Below are 23,862 nucleotides of genomic sequence, written 5' to 3'. Positions count from 1 at the left end.
CCATCGTAGTGAAAAGGTTCTAACCGCTCTTTCCTTTGTATCTATTCTTCACTGTGTCATTTTCGGAATTATTAAAGAAAAAATGTATTTTCTAAGATAACAGAAAGAAGAAGAGAGAAAATAAGACCGAACTGTGTTTACTTTCTTGTAATGCAAAAAATTTGAATGTGGTGACATTACACGGCATTCTCTACTTATTTCCAGTAGGTGGCGCCAAATACAAAATAATCATCATTTATTTGCATTGCGCTGGTCCATGCTCGGGAAATAATAGACTTTGTCACCATTAGCGATGGGACAGCGTCACGCCATCGTCTACATGTAACGACTGCCTACTGCTCTAGATAAATGCTATATAGTGATGTGATAAAGTAATACATGACATTATATGAATTTACAGTTAGGTTTGCATTAATCAAGTAGTCCAAATTATTGCAATCAATCAATAAACTGGTGAACTGTAATATAAAACAAGAATAGGCAGCACTGAGTCATCTTTATGGGGTCATCATTTTCCAGCATATCCAAATGTAGAAACAAAGTCAAGCCATGTGAAAGAAAACCTCTGATATTTTGGATTATCAACATGATATGATCATGTTAGGACAGGTGCTGTCACTCACCTGTTCGCATCTCATGTTGAAAATAAATAAATGAATAAATAAATAAATATCCAAAGTCAGAGGTTAATCGCAGCACAGATGTGATCACCAGTAAAACATAATGATATTAAAAAGAAAAGGGAATTAGTAAACGTTAATGACTATAATGTTAAGAAGAATATTACATGATACACTTCATAAAGAAGTGCAATTATCATTTGCTACCTATGTTTGTATATGTGACGGCCTGTTCTTATGACTTTCTTTATTCCCCTTACAGCAAAGTCACTTATATTTCACTTATGAAGTGTGTAAAAATGCATGTTTACAAGTAATCACTCTTTTTCCACACGTGATAACATTTTAACATATAAAATGTGTGCAAAAACAGTCATATTTCACATGTGAATTTTGTGACTTTTTTGAATTTAGTTTTTTTTTTGTCAGTGCACACAGATCACACTCAAATCAATATGAAAATTCTCCCACTGACACTGACATCCTTTCAGCTTTGAAAAACATCTATGAAATTTAATCAGAAGTTATGTTTTTCACTGTTCTAATTTGGCTAAGTAGCTAAGCAGGTACTGCAGTAACTAACATCTTTAGTGGATGTTCTTCAGCAAAAGAATAGGAACCATATGGAACATAATTCAATTACGAGTCGGTGAATCTTTGCAGCAAGTGATGGTAAAACGAGTTGTTTTCCCCAGAAACATAATCTGGTATAGATTTTCTTAAAAGCTATCCTTAAATCAGTTCGACCTTATCAAATATCAAAAAACAGTTTAGAATGAGGAATCCTTTTCCGAGAGTCCATACAACTGTGTGCCTCAGTAAACCCAACCAAATTACATGCTGGCATGCGATCAGTTTAGCTTTTTTGGTGTTTCCATGTGTGCATTTACAGTCATTTCTCTGTATTGAGCCCATTAGAGGATCTTGAGTCCATTAGAGAACATTTTGCCACTAAGCCACTCTCCTAGTCGTCCTGTGACAGATGATAAGTTTATGCACTAATACTAGCACTATTTTCTTGACATTATATACACACTTGCAATATTATCTACATATGAAATACATATATTTCTTTTTAATGGGCACAATGTATCCTGGCCAGACTCTTCACACATTTAAGGGGCCCATATCATGGAAAAAACAAGTTGTCCTTGCTTTTTTTATAAATAAAAGAACTTGATGCACTATGTAAACATTGCTAAAGTTTCAAAATATACTTATCCCTTTCCAGTCCATACAGTCTATGTTTGGGCACTAAGCTGCAAAAATAGCCTGTTTTAAATGTGTTTTTGTGATGTCTCATAACACAATGCATTTACATATATATCCACCTATTTAGCCAACAGCAACTTAGCCCCACTCAAGTTAAAAGGAATGTTTCAGCCCCAAGGCCTTTTTTTAATGATGCGCAATGTAGAGCAGCCAATCAGAACATAGGTAATTTGCCTATATAAGTCTTTTGTGCTTGTTTTGATTCTAAGGGAAGAAGTAGGAAAGTTTGGAAAAAAGATCATGGAAAAATTAATTATGATTGGTTTTGGTACATAAAACCCACACTAATGTGATGAGTGGGCTTCAGGGAAAAATATAAAATTTTGGAAAAATGTAGGATACAGCCTCTACAAAAACAGACACAAAAACGAGTAGAATTTATCTCTTGACAGTAAAACACCAAAATCCTTTCAAAATCTTTTATTTCGACTGTATTTAAATAAATAAAAGACAGGTGTAAGGGCACTCTGGGTGAGAGAAGTAAAAGTTTGTGTGAATAAGAGTTATGCGGCTCATAAGGCAGTTTGTCAGAGAGGTGCAGACACCAGGCCTGCTGGACCCTGGCCCAGAGTCTGCCTTGCCACGCTGCTCTCCAAGGGCTTGAAGCCCAGCTCCTCCACAGGAATGCCAAAGGCTTTCAGCTTCGCCTCATACGTCCTCAACAAGTCATTGTGAGCCTATGGGAGAAATGAGACTATTAGGGTAATGATCTTCAACCTCTTGAAGACCCCTAGCCTATGCAGCTTTATAACTAGGGCAGGCCCTACACTGACAATATTTACTTGACTAATGTAAATAAGATTACATAGATTTTAAACAAATTCTAAAATAGATGTGATGTTTAAAAAAATTACCCCCCCCAAAAAAATATGTAAAAAACAAGGTTGCTGTTGGACCCACCTTGCAGACACGAGCGAGTTCATACTGTAGATCCTTGATAGCAATGTTCTTAGAATCCAGCACTTCCTATAAGCAAAAGCCAAAGACAATTATTCAGAAACAAAACACAGAAAAATCCATTTTTACCCCTGAAACCTAAACATATAAAGAATGAGACTGTTTTTGTTATTTGCTACACAAATAAAAGTGTAAAAAGAGCTAAACCTTCTTCTGAGAGCACCATATTGGCTGACCAATCAAGTTCATTTTCATGCACAGGAGATATGTTTTGGTAAAGAACTATACCTCAAGCTTACGAGTGACCACGTTGAGGGCAGTGTGGTCTAAATTTGAGGCAGAAAGAACCTCATTGAGCTGGGCCTCTTTCTTCTCTAGAGTGTCTGTAAGTGCATCTAGCTTCCTCTCCAGAAGCAGGTTCTTAAAGCCACTCTTCTGATGCACCTCCTGGATGGCCTTGGTGAACTTCTGGTACAGTTCATCACGCTCCAGCTGTACCTAAGGACCGAGAAATGAAACAGAGCAATTTGAGCAAATTGTCTAATAGGTTATGCCTTGCAGACTTTGACTCACGTTTTGTAAACTAAAATAAAACTAAATACCACATTCAAGCAAAGTCTAGTCAGAATATTATTTCTTTAAGTTTCTAAAGCTGCAAGAATGAACACTGGACAACAACAACATCTTACACTCTTTTATATATATTCAAGTGAAGAATATGTCTAATAGTGTTCATACATACATATCAATATTTCCTCTCACCTTACTGAACCTCTGCTCCAATACTTCATGCTCCCATTTCAGGTCCCTCATTTCTTTGTCTGCCACCTTGAGTCGAGCTTTGGCTCCCTAAAAGAATGAAATGAGTCCATTAAGAAGTCACTCTCAGTAAATTTGCAGTACTTTAGTACCTGTAAGACAGGCTTAAGTGCAAAATTGGCATGCAATTATGCACCAAAAGAATAATATTGAATGAACGCATAGCACTTCAATTTTCAGTAGCTTCTACATTGCAAGTGCTACGGAGCTCATAAGAGACTTTGAATTAATGTGTATACCGCCAGTGAAGCCTTGTCTTTATTATAATTGGCAAGCTGTTTCTGGAGCTCGGCAACTTCCTCAGTGGCCTTCTGCAGAGGCTCAGTCAGACGCTTGTTCTGCTGCTGCACCTCTGCCATCTCCTTCTCCAATCTCTCCTCCTTTCTCTTCATTTCATCCACCTGCTCCTGCATGTAGACAGAGGGAAGGCGAGTGAAGCGCAGTTATGACATGCAAAGATCAGGAAGCTACAGAGAAAAGGTAAGTATACATGAGATCACAGTAATGCAATGGGTGGAGGCTCATCTATAAAAAATACAAAATGTGAAGCTCACATGTTAGACATGTAGCATTTGATCTCTGATCCTTCTATTTAAAGTTTAAAAAGATAATCAGAATTTGATACAATAATTATAATAATTATTATAATTTTCAGTGTCATCGTACCTTAAATGAGTTGATGAGGGCTAGGTTGTTGAGAGTGATATCATTATAATAGTTCTTAATATCACTGAAAGCTTTCTCATGGTTTTTCATCAGTGTGTTAATCTGGCTGTTCTTCCTTTCCTCTATATCAGAGATTTCAGTCTTGCGTCTCTGATCTTGCTCCTGACGCAGTGCCTGCATTTTCTTCTCATATTTAGCCTCTATTTCTACAGAGAAAACAGCATACGTACTGTTAAAGAGCTGCTTAAACACAGTAAAAGGGTAAAATATAGTAAATTATAATGTCATGGCGAAAAATCTTTTACACATAATTTACATGCGATGGCCCGTCAAAGAGACAGCTACTGTCAACACTGTACCTCGTACTTGTCTCTCAAAATCATTTCTCAGCTTGGTAATTTCTTCATCATGTTTCTGTTGGAAGAAAGCATGCTCATTATCACAACATCAACAGAAAAATGTTCATAGTATGTTGGCTTAAAAAAAAGGAAAAAGAAGCAGCTTGCACTCACCAGTTTGAGGCTCTTTATAAGATTCTCATTGGAAAGCTCCTGTTCTCTGAGGTCCACTTTCAGGGTGCGCATGCCTTTCCGCAGTTCATTCTCCAGGTCCCCGTGTTCTTTTTGCATGAGTTTGGTGGCAACTACTCCCTCTGTCTTGAGTTCTGCAATGCTGTTTTGTTGTTCATACAGCAAGTGTTTTACCTTCTGTTTGTACACCTGAAAATCAATATACCAATAGATACCAACAAGTTAAGAGGTCTTTCCTATTAGATTGCACACTGCATAGAAACCCAAAATCACCACAATATCTTTACGCCTTACAAATCAATGCTCATCATCGTTCTTGATACCTTGATCTCAACTTGATGGCGCTCTTCAGCTTCTTCCATTTCTCTATCCCTGTTCCTGAGATCAGCCTTCTTTTCCTCTAGCTGTCGTTTAGTGATCTCCCAGAAGGTATGGATTTTATCCCTTTCGAGTTGGAAATAGTTACGCTCTTCTCTCTCTCTGTCCAGCTCCTCACGCAAGCGGACAATGTGGTCTTCCAGCTAATAAAGAATCACAATTTAAGTAATGTATTAGTTATGGCGCAGAAATGAAGTGTAATTAAGGAAATTAATTGCAAAATTTACTTTAGATGACCACTGGCTTATATTATTATTATTATTATTATGTCCAAGATTATTGCCCTTTCCTCATGAAGAATTTCCATGTCTTTTGAATAAGGTCATTAACTGTACCATGGCACAAGAAAACATGAAATGTGACACATTTTTTTCTGAAGTGGACTTAGAAGCTTGGCATATCGAGTGAACCTTGACAACAGAACAGCCAAAAAAAATCGAAATCTTCACAGTTTTCCAGGTGTAGAAATGAGGTATTCTAAATTGATCAAAACGCAATGATTAGCATTACTGGATGAATTCATTTCTTGTTTTAACAGCTGGATACTAGTCCTTAGACATAAAGACCACTTTGGATACTTTAACGTGAGATCCGTTAACGTTAACTTTACCTGCTCCTTCGACATGTCCTCTGTGGAAAGGCCATCCACCACCGTAGGGCTCTTGCCCTTCGCAGCCTTCGCGCCTTTCTTTTTTGGAGGCTGAAATATGAATATTTGTAAGCTAAATGTTACAATTGCACAGTCACGCATTTAACAGTAAAGTAGGCGTTACGAATGTAGTGTTAGTAGGGCTATATATTTGGTTAACGTTAGCTAAGCAGGCTTGACTATCTCACACTACCTGCTGTAGGGTTACAACCATTAGCTAGTCAGCTAACTAACGCTGGCTATCATAAAGAGAAATATCTAGCAATATTATACCTGCGTAGTCCATTCATACTTACCATGATTTTATTTATCTAGTAAAATGTCGTCCCGGTGCATGAAGAAAATGTGTAACCACGTAGGTTAGCTTTGGTGAAAAGTTTGTCAGCGATTTCACTGCTTCGCTGTTCTGGTGGTCTGTACACAACGCGACGGCGTCATGGCAACAAAGGCTCCAATCTCGCGATACGAGAATTGGGTGCGTGGGGGTGGGGTTCGAGTACTATATGAGAATGTGTGCCTAATCGATGCATCGTAAATGTTGAATGGTCGATATAATGTCTGTTTGGGTGCATTAAAGTATGAATAGAAAGGAAGCGATAATTCGTAGTTGACTAGAAACCGGTTTTGGATGAGGTAGATTTTAAAAGTCTTCCATTCTAACAGGTAAACAGGTTTGTCCACTAGAGGGCAGTCACAGTCTGTGCTTAGATTTTGTCCCAATGCCTTGGACTCGGCCACAGCTTAATTAATTATAAATCGATATCAAGGTCCTTCCACTGTCCTTTCGCGCATTTTACTGTTTTCTCTATAAAACCAACGATAGACAGACTGCCGTTTCCCTTGTAGTTAACGACACACTGGTAAAACGAATGCTGTTCACTATTGACCAAGGGTATTAAGTGGTATAAAGGTATTAATGACAGGAGTGGGCAGAGTAGCCTAAATCCATTCTCAGGTTAAATAATCTTACTTTTGTCAAATAATGACTTATTGATGGCCTTGTGAACTGATTACTGAATCCCCTGTAGAACTGCAGTGGAACTTCTTAGTATAGGATTGATCAGCATAAACAGGGGTTTGTTTGGGTCTATTTTTCTCTTTTTAATGCGTTGTAGGTCTCAAAATCTCAAATCAGAAGTGTGAACAATCACCAAGTACAGACACTTGAGTAGAAAGTGCACTCCTTTATTCACAGGTGTAACTAAGCAGAAGTAAAGATACTGACAACTGTAAAAACTGGAGAGAGTATAAATTCATTACAGTACTTGACTACATAACTGAGTAAATGGAACTAGTCACCAGGAGCTTAGTTTCAACGCACAAGCATGAAACTACTTACCACTGAGAACATTTGGAAATTTTGAGCTTTTTCTACTATTTAACTCTGACTGACAGGTGAATAATTATCATCATAGTAGTAGACAATAAAAGCTGTCACTGAAGCTGAGATGGGCTGCTTTGCAAGCCTGCCTCTGCACAGTGAAGAACAGTCATGAAAAAACAGTGTAATTGGTTATAGGATGTAGATACACAATTAAAGGGCAATTCTGCCATTTTTCAAATTGCCTGCATATTTCAATCATTAATGTGTGAACAAAGCAATTCAGAGGGATTTGTTGTGAAACATGCCATTCTAGCAAAATCTAAAAGTGTTCATAAAGGAGGTGATAGGAACAGATATCTGAAGTGTTTAATACCTCTAAATGCTACCTCACATAAACTTATGCACAAAATGGTTAAGGATATGTTGCCTAATACTGCTGATTTTCATAGATCCAGTCATGGTGGAAAGCTACATGCACTGTATTGTATGAAAACTATTTTACCATTATTAACATTACATATAAAAACTCAGAAGACACACAGGCTTACAAGCCATATTTGTGTTGTAGACACTGTGATCCCTGGTTCCTATCACCAACATTGTTAAGAAATCATTACGTCAGTAAGTTTCTCTACAGTGCACCATTTCACATCAAAATAATGTGAAAACATTGTTTACATCTCATCAACTGATACATGCAGAAATCTTAGAAAAATCAGTGGAATTCCTCTTCAGCATGTGTATAAATGTCTATTCAGAAGGCATTGACCAAAGCAAGCTGGGTATACTATAATGTAGTACCCCATCTATGTGTGGAGTTGGTGGTGAGAGTTTACTTTTTCCTAGACAACGTTTTTTCTTGCACGGCAGAACATTACAATCCTAATGGACATTTTAGGTACAGATGCTGAGGAGCAGACTTGTTGGTTCTGAGATTTCCATGTCATCCTGAAGATAGTTTCATGTCAACTGCTCTGTTGTTTTTTTTTTTCTCAGTGGTTTTTACATTAGACTGTGGTCACTCACGCACACCCCTCTAGCCCTACAGTACAGCGAACTGTACCGTATTTAACAACTCCCTCTTTCCCTCCCCTCCTCAGTCTGGGCATTCAGCCAGTGTGTCCTGTATGCTCTTTGTGTGTGTGTGTTTCTCTTTCTCTCCCTTTCTCTCTAGATCTGTCTGTATTCTGCATTAGCCAACATCATTCACAATGCACTGCTTACGGAGCAAAGTGGCTCAGTGATTTGCAGAGTTTATCCGGCTCTACCCCCTCATTCGCCCACTTTCTCTCTCTCTCTCTCTCTCTCTCTCTCTCTCTCTCTCTCTCTCTCTATCTCTCTCTCTCTCTCTCTCTCTCTCTCTCTCTCTCTCTCTCCCTTTCTGGCAGGGAGCAGGCTCCACTCACTGAAGGGCTGGGAGTGTTGAGGATAGGAGGATCAGTAGGCATAAAGGGGGGAGAAAAGCTGAAGAGAGGAGCCTCACTGATGCTTTGGTGGGAGTTGGCGCTCGTACTTACAGTCTCTCTCTCTTTGTTTCTTTCTCTCTGTGTGTATTCTGAGTGCTCCACACCCATGTTGCTGCTGTAGACAGCAGCTTCAGACTCTTGGCTTACTGGATGGAGGCACAGGGAGGGGCAGGTAGCCCAGGTAAAGACTCCTTTTCTGTTTTCCCGTCTCAACTCTTTCTATCTGCTGCTTCTTTGATGAACTTACTGTATGTGTGTAAAAATTCAGTTGGAATTTTGATTGCTATGGATCAGAATACTGTTTGCTATATTTTTTCACTGAAAGTCACATGTAGTTGATTGGCAAAGTATGACGGAAGGTAAACTGTGCCAGAAAACAGATGTCCACAATGTTACGTCAGTATTGTAGTGTATGGCGCTTGTGTGGGACAGTTTGTGCTTATTATATTGTTGCAGTCTTTTGTTTATACCAGCTGTGAAATTATAAGGCATTAAAGCCTGCGGCTGTTGTGTCGAGATGTCATAAATTCTTTTTTTTTTTTGCCTTTTTGTTTTGATCCAAAAATTGGAATAAAATGTTGTTATATTAAATACAATAATGGGCCTATATTCTAGATTTTACTTGTACGTTATTTTTTCCTTATGATGTTTGTGTGGTGTTATGCATCAAAAACAGTCATAAATCATTTTACATGACTACTTTCCAACCTCTTTTTCCCTTAGAATCATATAGGCTGTCTTTGATACTATATACACACACAAATGATCTCTGTGCTAATAGGCTGTCCTGTATTGTTAAAAAGCAAAGTTCTCTCAAACACTCCTTGTAAGTTACTGCTGTAGGCTGAAGCACACACACACACACACACACACATCATCGAAACCGCTTATCCTTCTGGGTCGCGGTGGGGTGCTGGAGCCTATCCCAGCTGTCATTGGGTGGAAGGCAGGGTACACCCTGGGCAGGTCGCCAGTCCATTGCAGGGCAGACAAACAGACATACACATTCACACACACACTCACTCACACCTAGGGGCAATTTAGCATGTTCAGTTGGCCTGACTGTATGTTTTTGGACTGTGGGAGGAAACCAGAGTACCCGGAGGAAACCCACACAGACACGGGGAGAACAGGCAAACTCCACACAGAAATGACCCTGGTTGCCCGGCCGGGAATCGAACCCAGGCCATTCTTGCTGTGAGGCGACAGCAAGCTGAAGCAGATATATTTAAATATGTTGGTTTTCTTGACATTACAGAAACAATACATTCAAAACAGGCTGGTTTTGCAGCTTAGTTTCCATTTATAGACTGTATGGACTAGAGAGTGAATGCTATGTCTTGAAACTTTAGCAATGTTTACTGTTTTAGCAATGTTTACTGTTTTATTCCGAAAAAAAAAAGAGGAAAATTTAGTTTTCCGCACTGTGGGCCCTTTAACAGTCAATATTATTTGTAACTTGTTGTGTAAAGTGACCATTCTGGAGATATAAGGTTTTATTATCATAGTGATATTTTAAAAAATCATAAGCAGTCATATAAGCAAGCTACTTATATCCCATTAATTGGAAATGTTTTCTGAACCACCTTAAGAATGGCTTTTGGAAGGTTTAGGATATGAGCAATAGTCACCAAAACCCTGGCTTGCTTTAATTATCCAGCATGTACCTGAGGGAGTTTCTCATCCTCGAAAGATTATCACCTTGTATATGAACAGTAATATAAAACTCTGAAAGTAGTTCCACTGTACACAGCAGAAATGTTAAGCTTGGGTGAAGTTGTTTTGGATGCAGTTACAGAGTTGACTGTGGCCACCAGGAGGGCTGATTCAGTGTCAGTCATGCGTGAACAGGGCAGGTCATGCCACTGTTTGCTTCTGGTTAAAAAAGAATTGTGTCTCAGCCTATTTTACTGTAGCTACAGTTACACTATGCACTGTGATCTCTCTAGTATAATGGAGCTCACAGCAGAGTGAGGAGCTGATCCAGTCTGCCTGTGATATTCTACACAGAGACAGGTAGACAGGCTCATAGGGAGGCAGGTGATGTCAAAGATTTCATCATATTCAGCTCTGTTTTTCCTAGCTCCTGTTAGTACAGTTAAAGAATGGGTTCTTTTTTTGGGGTTGTTCAAGTGGCCATAAACACTGTTCAGCCACTTACACTCCTAAAAAAGGTGCCAAAAAGTGTTCTTTGGAAGGATGCCTAAGTAGAAAACCTTTCAATGGGTGTTTTTTTAAAGAATCATTTAATCAGTCAGTGAAGTGTGTGAGTTTGAACAATCTTGTAAAGCTGTAAAGAACCTCTAATACATGTAAAGTTTCTAAGAAGAACCTTTATACATTTAAAAGGGTCTTTACATGCACACATATTTTTTTAAACATACAGTGGTGTCCGAAAGTCTAAGACCGCTAGTGAAAATGCTTCTATTTTGCAATCTTTTCTGATGTAATATAGTTTTTTATTACAAATTATACTATGAGCATAACAATTGAAGCAAAAAGTAGAATCTCTGAGATACTGAGAAAGAATTTGGGATGCCCCTCTTTAGCTTTAATGACAGCATGACAGTTGAACAATGGCCACAAGCTGATTAACATATAGAAGCCTCTGACAGTAGATCAAATGCACCTGTGAGGGATCTGAGCGCATGCTTCAATGGAATGGATAAGACTAAAAAACTGACCTTTTTGTACAAAGGTCTTTGCATAGTCACACATTCTTTAATTTGAACAAGGGCATAAAAAGTACAGTGTCCTTAATATTTTCTCTTCATTTTCCTTGTGATTTTAGATTTCTTTATTTTATTTTTTCATATTTCTAAAATATTCTGTTGTTTATTTCCAGACTTTAATGACAAAATCACAGATTTTCCATGCTGTCTCAGACTTTTGAACCTGTATAGGTAACTTAAAGTCATCACGGTTGGAACAAAATCTTGTATCCCTTTTTTTCATTTTGTTACATAATGTGAAAATGTTGTCTGATAGATAGTAGACCAATATAAAGGCTCCAACATCACTTAGATCCTAACTCTTGTTATATTTGCTTAATTAAAAATGACCTTTTCCTGTGAATTTACCATTAAGAAGATATAAGGTTTTGTTTTTGCATCAAATAACCTTATTTAAAATACTCTCATCTATCATCTAAACCACTTATCATTCTGGGGGCTCTGAGGACCACTGCCCTAAAGAACCTTTTGGTGAATGGTTATTTAAGGAACCATTTTGTAATGTGAGGACCCTTTTTAAAGGTTAAAGCATCCACACGCAATGAATACTTTCCACATAATGTAATATTAAGTTTTCCCTAGAACTGTAAGTCCAAGCCAAGAACTATTTAAGAACCTTTAAGAGTGTATTATCAAAACAGATAGAGGGAGAGAGGGAGTAAAAGTACTACATTTTTATACTAATTAAAAGTTAAAATGCGTTATCTGTTTGCTGATCAGTCAGGTCATCACCATTATTGACTTTGGGGAATGCTTTAGGATGAGATTAGACATCTCACATTCTCTTGGGAGACTGCAGATTGTAATCGAAAGTTAAATTAGGATGTGGTGATGACAGCCCTAAGCGTACGGAATATTAATAATTATGATGACCCCTGACTGTCACAGGACAAGGTTAGCAGAAAAGCGGTGGAGTAAAAAAAAAAATACTCATTCAAATATTCACTACTTATGAGATTGTATGATCTAGGAAATATGATGAACAGAATGGCAGCAAAATGTGACTTTCGGGTGAAAAATGAAAAAAACGAAGCATAGATTATACTCTATAAGGAAGAGCCACATCCACACCATGCCCTATACAAGAGGCTGATCATGACAATTATTTTCAAGCACTCCTAAAAATAATAATTTCAACTTTGTCATCCACATTATAACAATTTTCATCCCATGTGAATAACAGTGGTGAAATATTTGCGTCATTGTGACAGTACTCTTGAAAGCTATTGGCATAGAGTGTCAAGTAGGGAAAGATGCCAAGCTGTCACTTCATCAGAAGACCAAACCGAGGCACTAATCTCTCAATCTGTTTTGATTTAAGCATGTAACAGATCGATAGGCTGTGAAGGGTCACATATCCAGTCTGAAATCGGAATCCATCTTGTTTATTCTGCGCTGGCTTTCTCCCCAGCCCTCTGGAGCAGTGCCTTTCTTCTCTGCATGAGAGCCTTGCTGGGGCACTACACACTGTTTCACTCCCGTGTAGAGTTATAATTACTTGGAGCTCCATTTGTGCTTGAGCATGAACTGACCCACATGTAGTCACACTTAACACGACACGCACCTGCAAATGTAAGCTGCAGTACATAAGAGCATCTGCAAAATATGTAAATGTTGACAACAGATGTCGTGTATTATTTAGCCTTATCATAACCATGTAAATGTAATCAGTGAACAATCTTTATGCAATCTTTATAAATCTCTTAATTATACTTATTTAATTCAATGGCATTTTTTGCTGTATTGCATAGGGATGTTAAGCATATGTTAGTGGACGCTCGATCTGATAGAGATGGATAGAAGCTGCCAGTGAAGGTCAGAGTGAATGACGTCTTCCAGAGCAAAGGCAACAGAGAGGGCTCGGTTCAGAGCTCTTTCCCCTACCCCTGTTCTTCACAGTTCAGTGCAGCAGAACTGCTGAGGTGGAGATGTGACCATGAGACGGTGGATAGGGGAGAGAGAGACAGTGAAAGAGAGAATAGAGTTTGGTTACATATATAAAAAGCCTCTGATTTCAGGCAAAGCTATTGTGTAAATGTGGTGTAAGTGTGAGTAAGTGTTATAAAGGATTAGCTTGGCTGCAAAATCTGGATTTAAATGTCCAAGCTACCTGTCCAATCAGGAGAAACATTTAAAGACCCACTGAACCTAAATCCTTGTTTTCTTAATTAGGTTAATCCTGTTTTTTAGGGCAAACAGTAAGCATTTACTAAGATACCCTTAGAATAATGTTCCAGTGACCAGTGAATGACCAATATAATTTACCATATTTCTCTCCTCTCAGTGTAAACTGGGCAGTCTTAATCTTGGGAAAATTCTTCCGTAAGCATTCCCTTCACCAATCAAAAGGCTGACATCTCTTGCCCCGCCCACACAAAATAGTTTCAGTCAGAGAGATAGTGAGCTAAAGCTAGCCCAGAATAACCAAAAGCTAGCAAGCTAGCCCACTTGTCTGTAGCTGCCTCCCACCTGTTCATTTTTTTATCTATACACGAATTATGTTTGTTTGTCCATTCCTTCTTTCATGTGTTGCTTCGTCCATTTGTTTGTTCATCCAACCACCTGTCCATCTGTACATCTGTTTGTCAGTGACTTTTGTTGTCCAGTAACTGTCATATATTTTTCAGAAAAAAATATTTTAGTTCTGTATGAGTGGCAAAGCAGGCTAGGCTAGGCTAGCTATGCACGAACAGTTTTCAAAGAGGTCTAAATAGCAGTTTTTAAGCTGTGTTTAGTTATATTTATATCATATTCTCATTTAAGCTTGCTGGATGTTTAATATATAACTCAGGTTTATTATCACATAAACATTTGTAATATTTTCTCTATGTTCCCTGGGACTTTAATTTATATTATAGTTGCTTTTAACTAAGAAATATTGCAGCTATAAAAACAAGACAGTGTGAGACAATGATCCAGAGCACTAAAAAAAGCTGCAAACTCAGTTATCTAATATCTCCTGTAAGACTGAGAACTGTTTAAAGTTTCAATATCAATACCGGTAGATATTTCAGTACTGATTCCTATACAATACTTTTTTTGTTACTTCACAGACCAGAAGCAGGTCAAGTCAAGTCAAGTCAAATTTATTTGTATAGCACTTTTTACAACTGATGTTGTCACAAAGCAGCTTCACAGAAATCCATTAAGGACAAAGTTTTAACATAAAATGTAAATCCTCCAGGTGAGCAAGCCAGTGGCGACAGTGGCAAGGAAAAACTCCCTCAGAGCTGGGGAAGAAACCTTGGGTCGAACCAAGGCTCACAAGGGGGGGCCCATCCTCCTCTGGTCAAACTACCTACAAAATTATTATACTACTAGTATTAATAGCAGTAGTAGTAATAGTTAAGAGTCCACTTCAGTGTAGGGTGGGCAGCTAGTCCAAGGCAGGTGGCGGTAGCTGGGCAAGTGGCAGTGACTGGGGCGTGGGCAACTGGTCTGAAGTGGGTAGCAGGAGAGCTCGACAGACAATCATCCATCAGTGTCCGGCCGGACAGGTGGGCAGTCGTTTACTCAGAAAAAAGGTAGGGAGATGGAGTTAGTTTAGCAGGTGTGGCCGTAATACTAAAGTAATTTGGTCATTACAATAAAGATATTTAATTTTGATGCCCAGTCTAAGTCTCCTGTCCAAACTATATATATTTTTAAATATACAGAAAATCTAAAGCTTTCTGTTGTCTTATTTGTTTGATTGTTTGTTTTTCCAAATAGGTTATGTGTCAACCTTTATGTCTCAACACTCTTAAATGTGTCAAAAAATATATTGAAATAGAAGAACTACCCTTGGTTCTAGAAAAGAAACTGGGTGATTTTGTAAAGAACTGATTTGTAAATGAGGTGTGAGAGTGTGAAGAACCTTTTTTAGTTAAAGTGTCCTTCACATGATATAAAGGTTCTATTCCAAGTTTTCCTAGAATAGAGATTGATTGTCATTCCAGTCATTCCAAAATTTGTTGACATCACTTCTCTAGCTAAAGGGTCACTGTCCCGAGTGCCAGTAGAATTGCATTGCATTTTACCATCCATACTCTTTTTAGTTCCTTAGTCAACCCTTGCCCATTCTCCAGCTTCTTGTGTTACTTCTTGATGTTGCCAACACTTGGGAGTGCCACATCTATCACTTCTCTTTCCCCATAGTCCACAAGTGGTATGAAAAAGTGTTCTTCACCTAACTGGGATGTCAGATTGTGTCAGATGGAGAAACAGGGTATCATGGAGATATGTGATGCAATAAATCAGGGATTATTAACAAACATTCTGTTTTGGCTTCTGAAGCAGTGCTGAAAATTGCACTGATTTCTGTCATCCTAAAAGGATATTAAATGAAAAGAGGATAACCACAGAAAGAGGATAGACAACAGATCAAAATTCACATCACCCTCCAGCAAAGAATCTGGCACAAGTAGTTCCTCTTACAATGAAACATAAGGATCATTGATACTGGCTTACTTCAAAACTCTGAACAGAGAGGCATAAATGGTGGCACTGAGACATACTGTATGCATGTATGTACTTATGTATGTATATAAGTATGTATGTATGTATTTTGTGCGTATTTTAGGTCTCAAACCAACCAGTAAAGCAATTATTTACATTTACATTATCTTTAGTGCACACAAGCACTTCAATTCCCCCATTATATCAATGCTTTATACTATATATTACTATATATTTAATCATATGCAAAAGATTGCATATTGCAATCAAATTATTAATTGTTAATGGTGTGAAAATAAGTTAACACATCGTCTACAGGGAACACACTTCTGCACATGTTAATCCATTTTTACTTGCTGAATTTAACATGTCAGAAAATAAAGCATAAATGGTTATAATGGTACATTTTATATTTTCAGTTTTATTTATTCAAACTCAACTATATATGTTTACTATGCAAAAAAATGCAGAAAAGTTTGTTCCCTGAGGATGTGACTTATTTTCACTTATGAAACATGTAATATGACCAGGAGTGTGAAAACTTTTGCATGACTGTAATTGTACAAATCCATATAATAATTGTGATGCCTCTCAGTTGTGACACACTGTGTATATGGTGTTGAAAGGATTCTCTGATGATTGGTGTAATTCTTTTACAGATCCCAACAAAGACATCCAGAGACTACTGAAGCCCTCCAGCTCAGGAGAACTATCTAAAGAGCCTTCCCATCATCCCCCAGGCGAGGAGGAGGGAGTTATCCTGGGACACACCTCAGGGCTGCTGCATGTCTCTGAGAGAAGACGTGAGTGCAGGGGTAAAGCGGGTGTGGGAAGATGGGTCCTGTCATGCTGACTCAGTGTATATTTCCACTCAAGTGGACACACAAGCCAAGCGAGCGACTCAGCAAAAGCTGGTTAGGATAGAAACTGTAGTAGGGTTGCTGAGCAGCAGTGAGTGACTATAAGACTACTTTAGGATTTAAACCGAGCATCATAAATGCCTTTATGATCGTGCATCAGGAGACTTTCTGATTAAAGATTAATCACAGCCTTGGACTAAACTGCACTATTTATACTCCACTGAAAATTGGCTTAAAGGAATGGTTCTGCGAAATATCTAATTTACATAACTTTCCTCCATACCCCAAGGTCAGTCAGCCATAGTTGACTATCCAAAAAAATCAATCTCTTTTTTGTACTGGAGTTACAAAGCTAAGTAAAGTAGCTTATACTTGGACATCGACTGGGATTGGCCAAAATCAAATTTTTGGTTATCAGTATTGGCCGAGCGCTTTCGCCTCACAGCAAGAAGGTCCTGGGTTTGATTCCCGGCCAGGCGACCAGGGTCCTTTCAGTGTGGAGTTTGCATGTTCTCCCCATGTCTGCGTGGGTTTCCTCCGGGTGCTCCGGTTTCCTCCCACAGTCCAAAGACATGCAGTCAGGCCAGTTGTGCACGCTAATTGCCCCTAGGTGCAAATGTGTGTGTAAATTTATATGTTTGTCTGTCTGCCCTGTGATGGACTGGCGACCTGTCCAGGGTGTTTCCTGCCTTCCGCCCATTGACCGCTGGGATGGGCTCCAGCTCCCTCCGCAGCCCAGAAGGATAAGCGGCTTAGAAAATATGTGTGTGTGTTGTTGGCCCAGAAATGTCTTATTAGCACTTCCTTAATTCAATGGCATTTTTGCTGTATTGTATAGGAATTGAGTATGTTGTTCCACAGAGATGTTAAATGCATGCTAGTGGACTCTCCCTATGACAGAGAAGCAATGCTTGCGAAATCATCACCCTTGCCTCAAACTGTGTCAAGTCGATAATAATAACAGACTTGCTTGTATGGTTTCTGACAGTGTATGACATACTGTTATCTATGAAAATGGACAAAAGTACGGAAATTCAGGCTTAAATGGGGAATTCCACTGATTTTTCAAAATTTCTGCTTAATTCAGTCGTTCAGATTTTTTCCATGGAAAGTCAAGGAGGTTTTTTAGTGTGAAATGGTGCATTGTAAAGAACTCACTTACTCAAGATTTCGTTACAATGGTGGTAATAGGAACCAGGGATCACAATTTCTACAGCACAAATATTTAATATTTATGTAATTTACTATCCAAAATGATCAGTGAAGCTCTACATGTGTCTTGAGTTTCTATATTAAATGTTGATAATGGTAAAATAGTGGTTTTCTGTGAGTGCTATTCATCCTCACAGTGCCCTGCATGTACCTCTCCACCCTGCATGTATTAAAAAAATGTATTTTAAAACACCTTATTCCACACTTATCATAAAACAATGTCTAAGGCATCAGGCAATATAATTTTTCATTTCACATTAAATCACTCTGAATTACTTTGTTTACATCTGAACAATTTAATAATACACAAATGTTCTAAAATCAGTGTAAAATAACTGTTATTAATGTTTTTTTTTCTGTTTTTGGCTCCAGTAATACATTCTTGTTTAATTTTATAGATGACAGTACTTCATACAGTGTTTCCATTACATTCACTACTTGTTGCCTACGTTATCTTTGTAGCACTAGTGCAAAACTAAACAAGCAAGCATATTTTGGCTGATTGTCTGCATTTGTGATATTGAAAAAAACTGTGTACATTTTGAAAGTTCTGGACAAATGAGCTGAACAGAAAGGAAACAGAACACTTCTTTAGATAAACTTGGGTCTAAATGAAGAAACCAAATAAATTTCTATTTTGATGTTTGTTTTAGTGCTTCAAAATCAAATGATTACGTAAGCAAGAGATACAGTCATGTGAAGAAATAAGTAAACCCCAAGAAAAGTTCTGACTTTTTTAACATATTAGCAGATACAGATATTAAGTGTATATTTTAACTGTGTTGATAGATAAAGGTGTCATAATTTAACATGTAACACTTAGAATTAATCTTTTTGTCATCTTTTATATTATTGAAATAAACTGTAATGTAATTTTCTAATGTGTACAAAGTAAGTACCCCTATATATATATATTACTACTGTCAAATTGAAATATGTGCACCTCAACAAGTGCAAATGATTAAAACACTGTTGGAGAATTGAGGAACCTGTTATTTACCTCTTATCTAAACCTCAGGTATTCTTTGCTATTGAAGTGTGTAACATTATCATGTTTAGATCAAAATAGCTCTCTGAGGCCTTCAGAAAGAAAGTTGTAGATGTTTATAATTCTGGGAAGGGGTTTAAGAAGACATCAAAAATGCTGGATATCAAGCATTCCACTGTCCAGAAGATCATCTACAAGTAGAGAAGTGTCAACTTGTATAGGCCAGGCCAGCCCAGCAAATGTATCCTGACTGTAAGATGCTAAATGAATTCTCTAAGAACACCAAAAATTCATTACAGGATCTGCTGATACCTCTTGCCACTGTTGATGTAAAGTACATGCACCTACCACTTGAAAAAGACGGCTCAAGTCTGACCTACATGAGAGGTATGCCAGGAGGAAGATTTTAGTGTCTAAAAACAATATCAGGGGCAAAACTAAAGTTTGCTATCGAATATCTAGGCTAGGACCAGGACTTCTGGAACATTGTGCTATGGACAGATGAGTCAAAGATGTGTTTAGCCACAGTACCAGAAGCCATGTTTGGCAAAAACCAAAGACAGAACCTCATTCCTGTAAAGCATGGTGGTGAAGATGTTACGGTCTGGGGCTTCTTTGATGCCTCAGGGTCTGGCCAACTTTCATTCATAGAATCAACTATGAGTTCTTTTATACTAGAGAGTGCTTAAGGAGAATGCGAGACCATCTGTTAAAAAGTTGAAGCTGAAGAAATGGATTTTCCAACAGGATAATGATCCCAAACATACAAGTAAATCCACCAAGGAATGGCTCAAAAGGAAGAAATGAAAGATTATGGAATGGCCTAGTCAAAGCCCAGACCTGAATCCCTTTGAAATGCTTTTGGGGGATTTGAAATGGGCTGTACATGCAAGAAACCCCTCAAACATTGTACAGTTGAGAGAATTTTGTATGGAGGAGTGGGCAAAAATTTCTCCCAGTAGATGTCAGAAACAGGTAGACAGTTTCTGCAAATTCAAATTTCCATTATTTTTTGTCTATTACATAACATTTATCTATACATACTGTTTAACTAAAGATCAAGTTCTGATATGTCCACATATGTTAAAAAAAGAGAAAAATGCAGTGGAATGCACTTACTTCTTCACATGACTGTATGTTGTGCCATGAGACCTGCATCCCAGTAAGAAGCTGAAATTACATCAATTTTTCGCAGCTTAACCAGATGTAAGGTCTAATTCTACATGTAGTCAACAAAGTTTCCTTTTAATATTACTACCAAATTTGAATAAACATGTACTGCAACATCAGAGTCCTTGAGTCCAGATGCATGGCTTTGTCAGTTACATCACTGCCTCAGAAAATCCCTTAGGTCTTATGTAAACAAGGTAGGAGAGAACGGGTGGTTAGTAAACCCAAGTGGGATTAATCTGGAAAGGAGCAGGCTCCCCGGCCTCACTCCTCCCTCCTCCACTGGGACAGAGAGACTGCCTCAAGGCATTACACAGTCCAGCCAAATTTGTACTCACTGTCCACTCTGACTAGCCTCCAGTGCCCAGGGCTAAAAGAAGCCATTGTGTACCCACAGAAGAAGCACGCTCTGTCTCTCTGATACAGAGACCAAAGGAGCAGATCTCACAAGGCAGCCTTTATCCTCCAAGTCTCATAACACACACTCAGAGAGGGAAGACCCCAAAGCCTCCACTGTCCTGCCTTACTCTAAACGGATCAGTACCAGCACCTGCCATGCACTGAGATGAGAGAGAGAGACAGACAGCACAAAAGTAAAACAGCACAACACATTTGTCAATGATCGTATTCTCTAAAGCGTCTCTGAAGCGTCTCAGTTTTAACCAAATTTTTACATTATTTTAAAAAACAAACAGATCCTAACCCTTGAAAGTACCACCCCAATGACAGTTCAGTACTGTTTTTTTCTGAGTGTACCTTCATATTTATACAAAGTCTTTGCCACCACTATATGTTAGTCACTGAAGCTCCAGCACGAACTCTAGCTTACATAGTGAGATTGCTATGGTAGATCTCTACTAGCTAAGCCTGTCAACAAATAAAATAATTGGCAATTATAGAACCAGTGTTGAGCCAGTTCAAAGTTGAAATTGCAAAGAGTCAGTCATAGCTGAATAGCGTGAATAGTTAAAAATGCATCAACAAGCACCAGGTCTGCTAGGGAGATTCAATAACAAAGGTGAACCTCCTTCTTTTGTAAGATAGTGACTGACCTGTTTATGACCTCACAGCTCTGCTCTTGTCTGTAGCTGCTGATTCACTGGCCCCCTATTTCCCTTGCCTGATTATTGGCTGTCTGAGCCCCATTGCAGGGTTCTCCACTGTAGTGATGCAGCCACAGCTCCTAATCAGACAACAGAAGTGCAGCCAGACAGACTCAATTATATTGTAGAAGAGAACAACTTTATTTCATTTTCTCCCATCTCATTCTCTCTTCTTTATCTCATCAATGTGAGATACCCAGAAGTGGTGTGTCTTGTGCTTATCTTACCTAATGTATCATCAGTGATGCATTAAGAGGCTTTGGCTTTGTCCCATTTAACTTATAAAAAATCTTTCTCCAGAGTAGCACATTAGGCCCTATAGCTCGGTGGCTAAGCCAGGCATGTTTCAGTCATGTTTCAAATGAAAATAAAAACACAGTCACACAGTCACTCAGTCACGTATCATTAACCAAACGATTGCATCTGAAGTAGTATGTTTTGTTTTCGAGGCAGCAGACGTAATGGGATTCCTGATGTTCTAACAATTTGTCCTACCTCTCAGGGGGTCCTAACGAGCATGTGCACATCTTTAGTGTAGCATAGTAACTTGTGTTTTTAATGTCAATTCAGTCTTATCTCAAGTCTATTATTCAGACTCAGCTTGCTATTACCACCTACCCTCTCATACAGTGCTTTAGGCTATCAAAATATCCTTCCTGCAGTTTTTTGTAGGGAGCTACCTATTGATATGTGCTATGACATTTTGACAAGGTAGCACAATTTGTCACTGGACTTTTTGGGGTGAGACTTAACCTAATTTGGACACCAGAGCGATGAGGCCTGGCTGAGGAGCCACCTGACCCAGTCAGCTGCATCAGATGGCATCACAATCTCAAAATCAGAATCAGAACCACTTTATTTCGCCAAGAATGTTAGGCATACAAGGAATTTGTAATATATTGAACAGACCAGACAAGCACACAGAGTGTTAACAAGTATTTACCTAAGGGACAAATCAAATAGAAATACAGTAAATAGATAAATAGAATAAAGAAAATGAAAGAATAATGAAGTGCAAATGTGAAATGAGATGTGTGCACATCTGTACATATGCAGATATTATTATCTATACATATGCAGGTCTGAGTAGACATATAATAACTGTTATATACAGAATATTATGTTATATTATAATGTAAAAATTAACAATCAGCTGGGTCAGCTGGTACTGATTTTCCTAAGTGAAGTAGTGTCTGACAGTATAAGTATATGGGACACACAAATGAGACAAATGACTTCTTGAATCTGGCCTCTTAGTCAAATTTCCTATTCCACCTTAAATAGTGCAGCATCTACATTCAAGTGCCTGTACAGGTGGCAGAGTGTAACTGCTACTTCATTTGATGTGGAACGGAAAATTCAAACAAAAAGCTGCCAAATAAAAGGCAAACTTCAGCTTTGTATAAATTCAGACGTGATTCAGCATTTAGCTGTGTTTTTGGTAGAAAGCTATATTGGAATAGGTTTGTCTAGAGATGGTTCGGTTTTATTTTTACAATTTTGCACAACAAAAGTATTTCAGCCTTACATGGTTGTTAAAATGGTTCTTGGAATTCGTCATGGAATTGAAAGTAACACACACACACACACACACACACACACACACACACGATATACAGCATACTGAATTGTGAAGTATATTCCTATTTATGTGGTTCAGAATGCTCAAAACGGTGTTTGTGACACAAACACCATAATAAAATCTATTCAAAATAGATAATTTTTTTTACATATCAGAATAAATGTCATGACAACATTGAGGAATGATATTGTTAAAAGAGAAAAATTAGAGTCAGAAAACAGAAAACAGCTTCTTTTTTTCTCTCTGCATTGAAGGGTTAAAGAGTTTATTCCTGTCCAAAGCAGACTGGGGCAGAGGCTGAAATCACAAAGTGTAATGTTGTGTAAGAGCACCTGAAATGGCAGCACTGTTCCCAGACATGAGTCAGACAGCTGTTTTGGTGTTACAGAGGAGGAAACAGGCAGACAGAGCAGAAAGACATCAAACTACTGACTGCAAAAGGAAAATACATTCTTAGAACAAAGACCTGCAGGGATGGTGCATGTAAACAGATGAACAGATAAATGTGTATGTTTTTTGATCGGAAGAAAAATAAGGGACTATAGACAATACAGACATGCGTCTATAACAGGTGCAGTATTGAGATTCGTAGTGTTAGAACACGCTACCAGAGGAGAATAAAGGTGTTTGAAAATATGTTCCTTTTAAAAGTTCTCATGTAGTAACAACAGCTAAAACCACATGCACTAAAAGAGGTTCACTTGATTCTTTTCCACATAAATAAAATGTGCCAAATCAACACAATTTTGTCTTTCAGTTTACTTTAGTTTATCATTTTATTGATGTAATATATAGTAATATGTATATGAAGACATTACTGACTACAAAAGTCTTTTCATTTAATTTCCACTCAGAACGGCCTTGAAGTACAAGTTATAATTTTTACAGCTTCAGAAAAAAAAAAATAAAATAATGTATTTTTTAAGTATTTAGTGTGTCCACACCTTTATTACAACTTCCATTCTTTTCAGGAGACTGGGATATTTTTCCACACTTCTAAAGTTTAATCTTTTGACTGATGTTGGTTGCATTATCCCAATGACTAATTTAGACTCATCAGTCCATGAAATGTTACTCCACATCTCAGATGTCAAGTTTTGGTGATCTAGTGCAGATATTCCTCTTTTTTTCTTTTATGCTTTTCTCAGTAATGGCTT

The 23,862-nt window shown here is 38.1% G+C and overlaps 2 protein-coding genes across 3 annotated transcripts in view; one reads left to right on the top strand and one right to left on the bottom strand.

Annotated features, from left to right (window-relative positions):
- Positions 1 to 2,297: 2,297 nt before the first annotated feature.
- Positions 2,298 to 6,262, bottom strand: gas8 (growth arrest-specific 8). The gene is made up of 11 exons (XM_036585509.1): positions 6,128 to 6,262; positions 5,793 to 5,882; positions 5,128 to 5,325; positions 4,787 to 4,993; positions 4,634 to 4,688; positions 4,275 to 4,480; positions 3,848 to 4,015; positions 3,552 to 3,638; positions 3,078 to 3,287; positions 2,793 to 2,858; positions 2,298 to 2,569 (listed from the first exon to the last, which is right to left on the bottom strand). The coding sequence occupies exons 1-11, from the start codon at positions 6,128 to 6,130 to the stop codon at positions 2,420 to 2,422; spliced, it is 1,440 nt and encodes a 479-aa protein (XP_036441402.1). The 5' UTR covers positions 6,131 to 6,262; the 3' UTR covers positions 2,298 to 2,419.
- Positions 6,263 to 8,568: 2,306 nt separating this feature from the next.
- LOC118818289 (dysbindin domain-containing protein 1-like) overlaps positions 8,569 to 23,862 on the top strand; it is a 35,187-nt gene continuing 19,893 nt past the window's right edge. For both annotated transcript variants that reach the window (XM_036585511.1, XM_036585510.1), the window contains exons 1-2: positions 8,569 to 8,802; positions 16,450 to 16,593. In XM_036585511.1, coding sequence (XP_036441404.1) covers positions 8,772 to 8,802; positions 16,450 to 16,593 — 175 coding nt within the window. In that variant the 5' untranslated portion in view covers positions 8,569 to 8,771. The remainder of the gene's footprint in view (positions 8,803 to 16,449; positions 16,594 to 23,862) is intronic.

This window comes from Colossoma macropomum, unplaced genomic scaffold (assembly GCF_904425465.1).
Source record: "Colossoma macropomum unplaced genomic scaffold, Colossoma_macropomum, whole genome shotgun sequence".
Lineage (NCBI taxonomy): Eukaryota > Metazoa > Chordata > Actinopteri > Characiformes > Serrasalmidae > Colossoma > Colossoma macropomum.
This window is presented reverse-complemented; position numbering and strand designations above follow the sequence as displayed.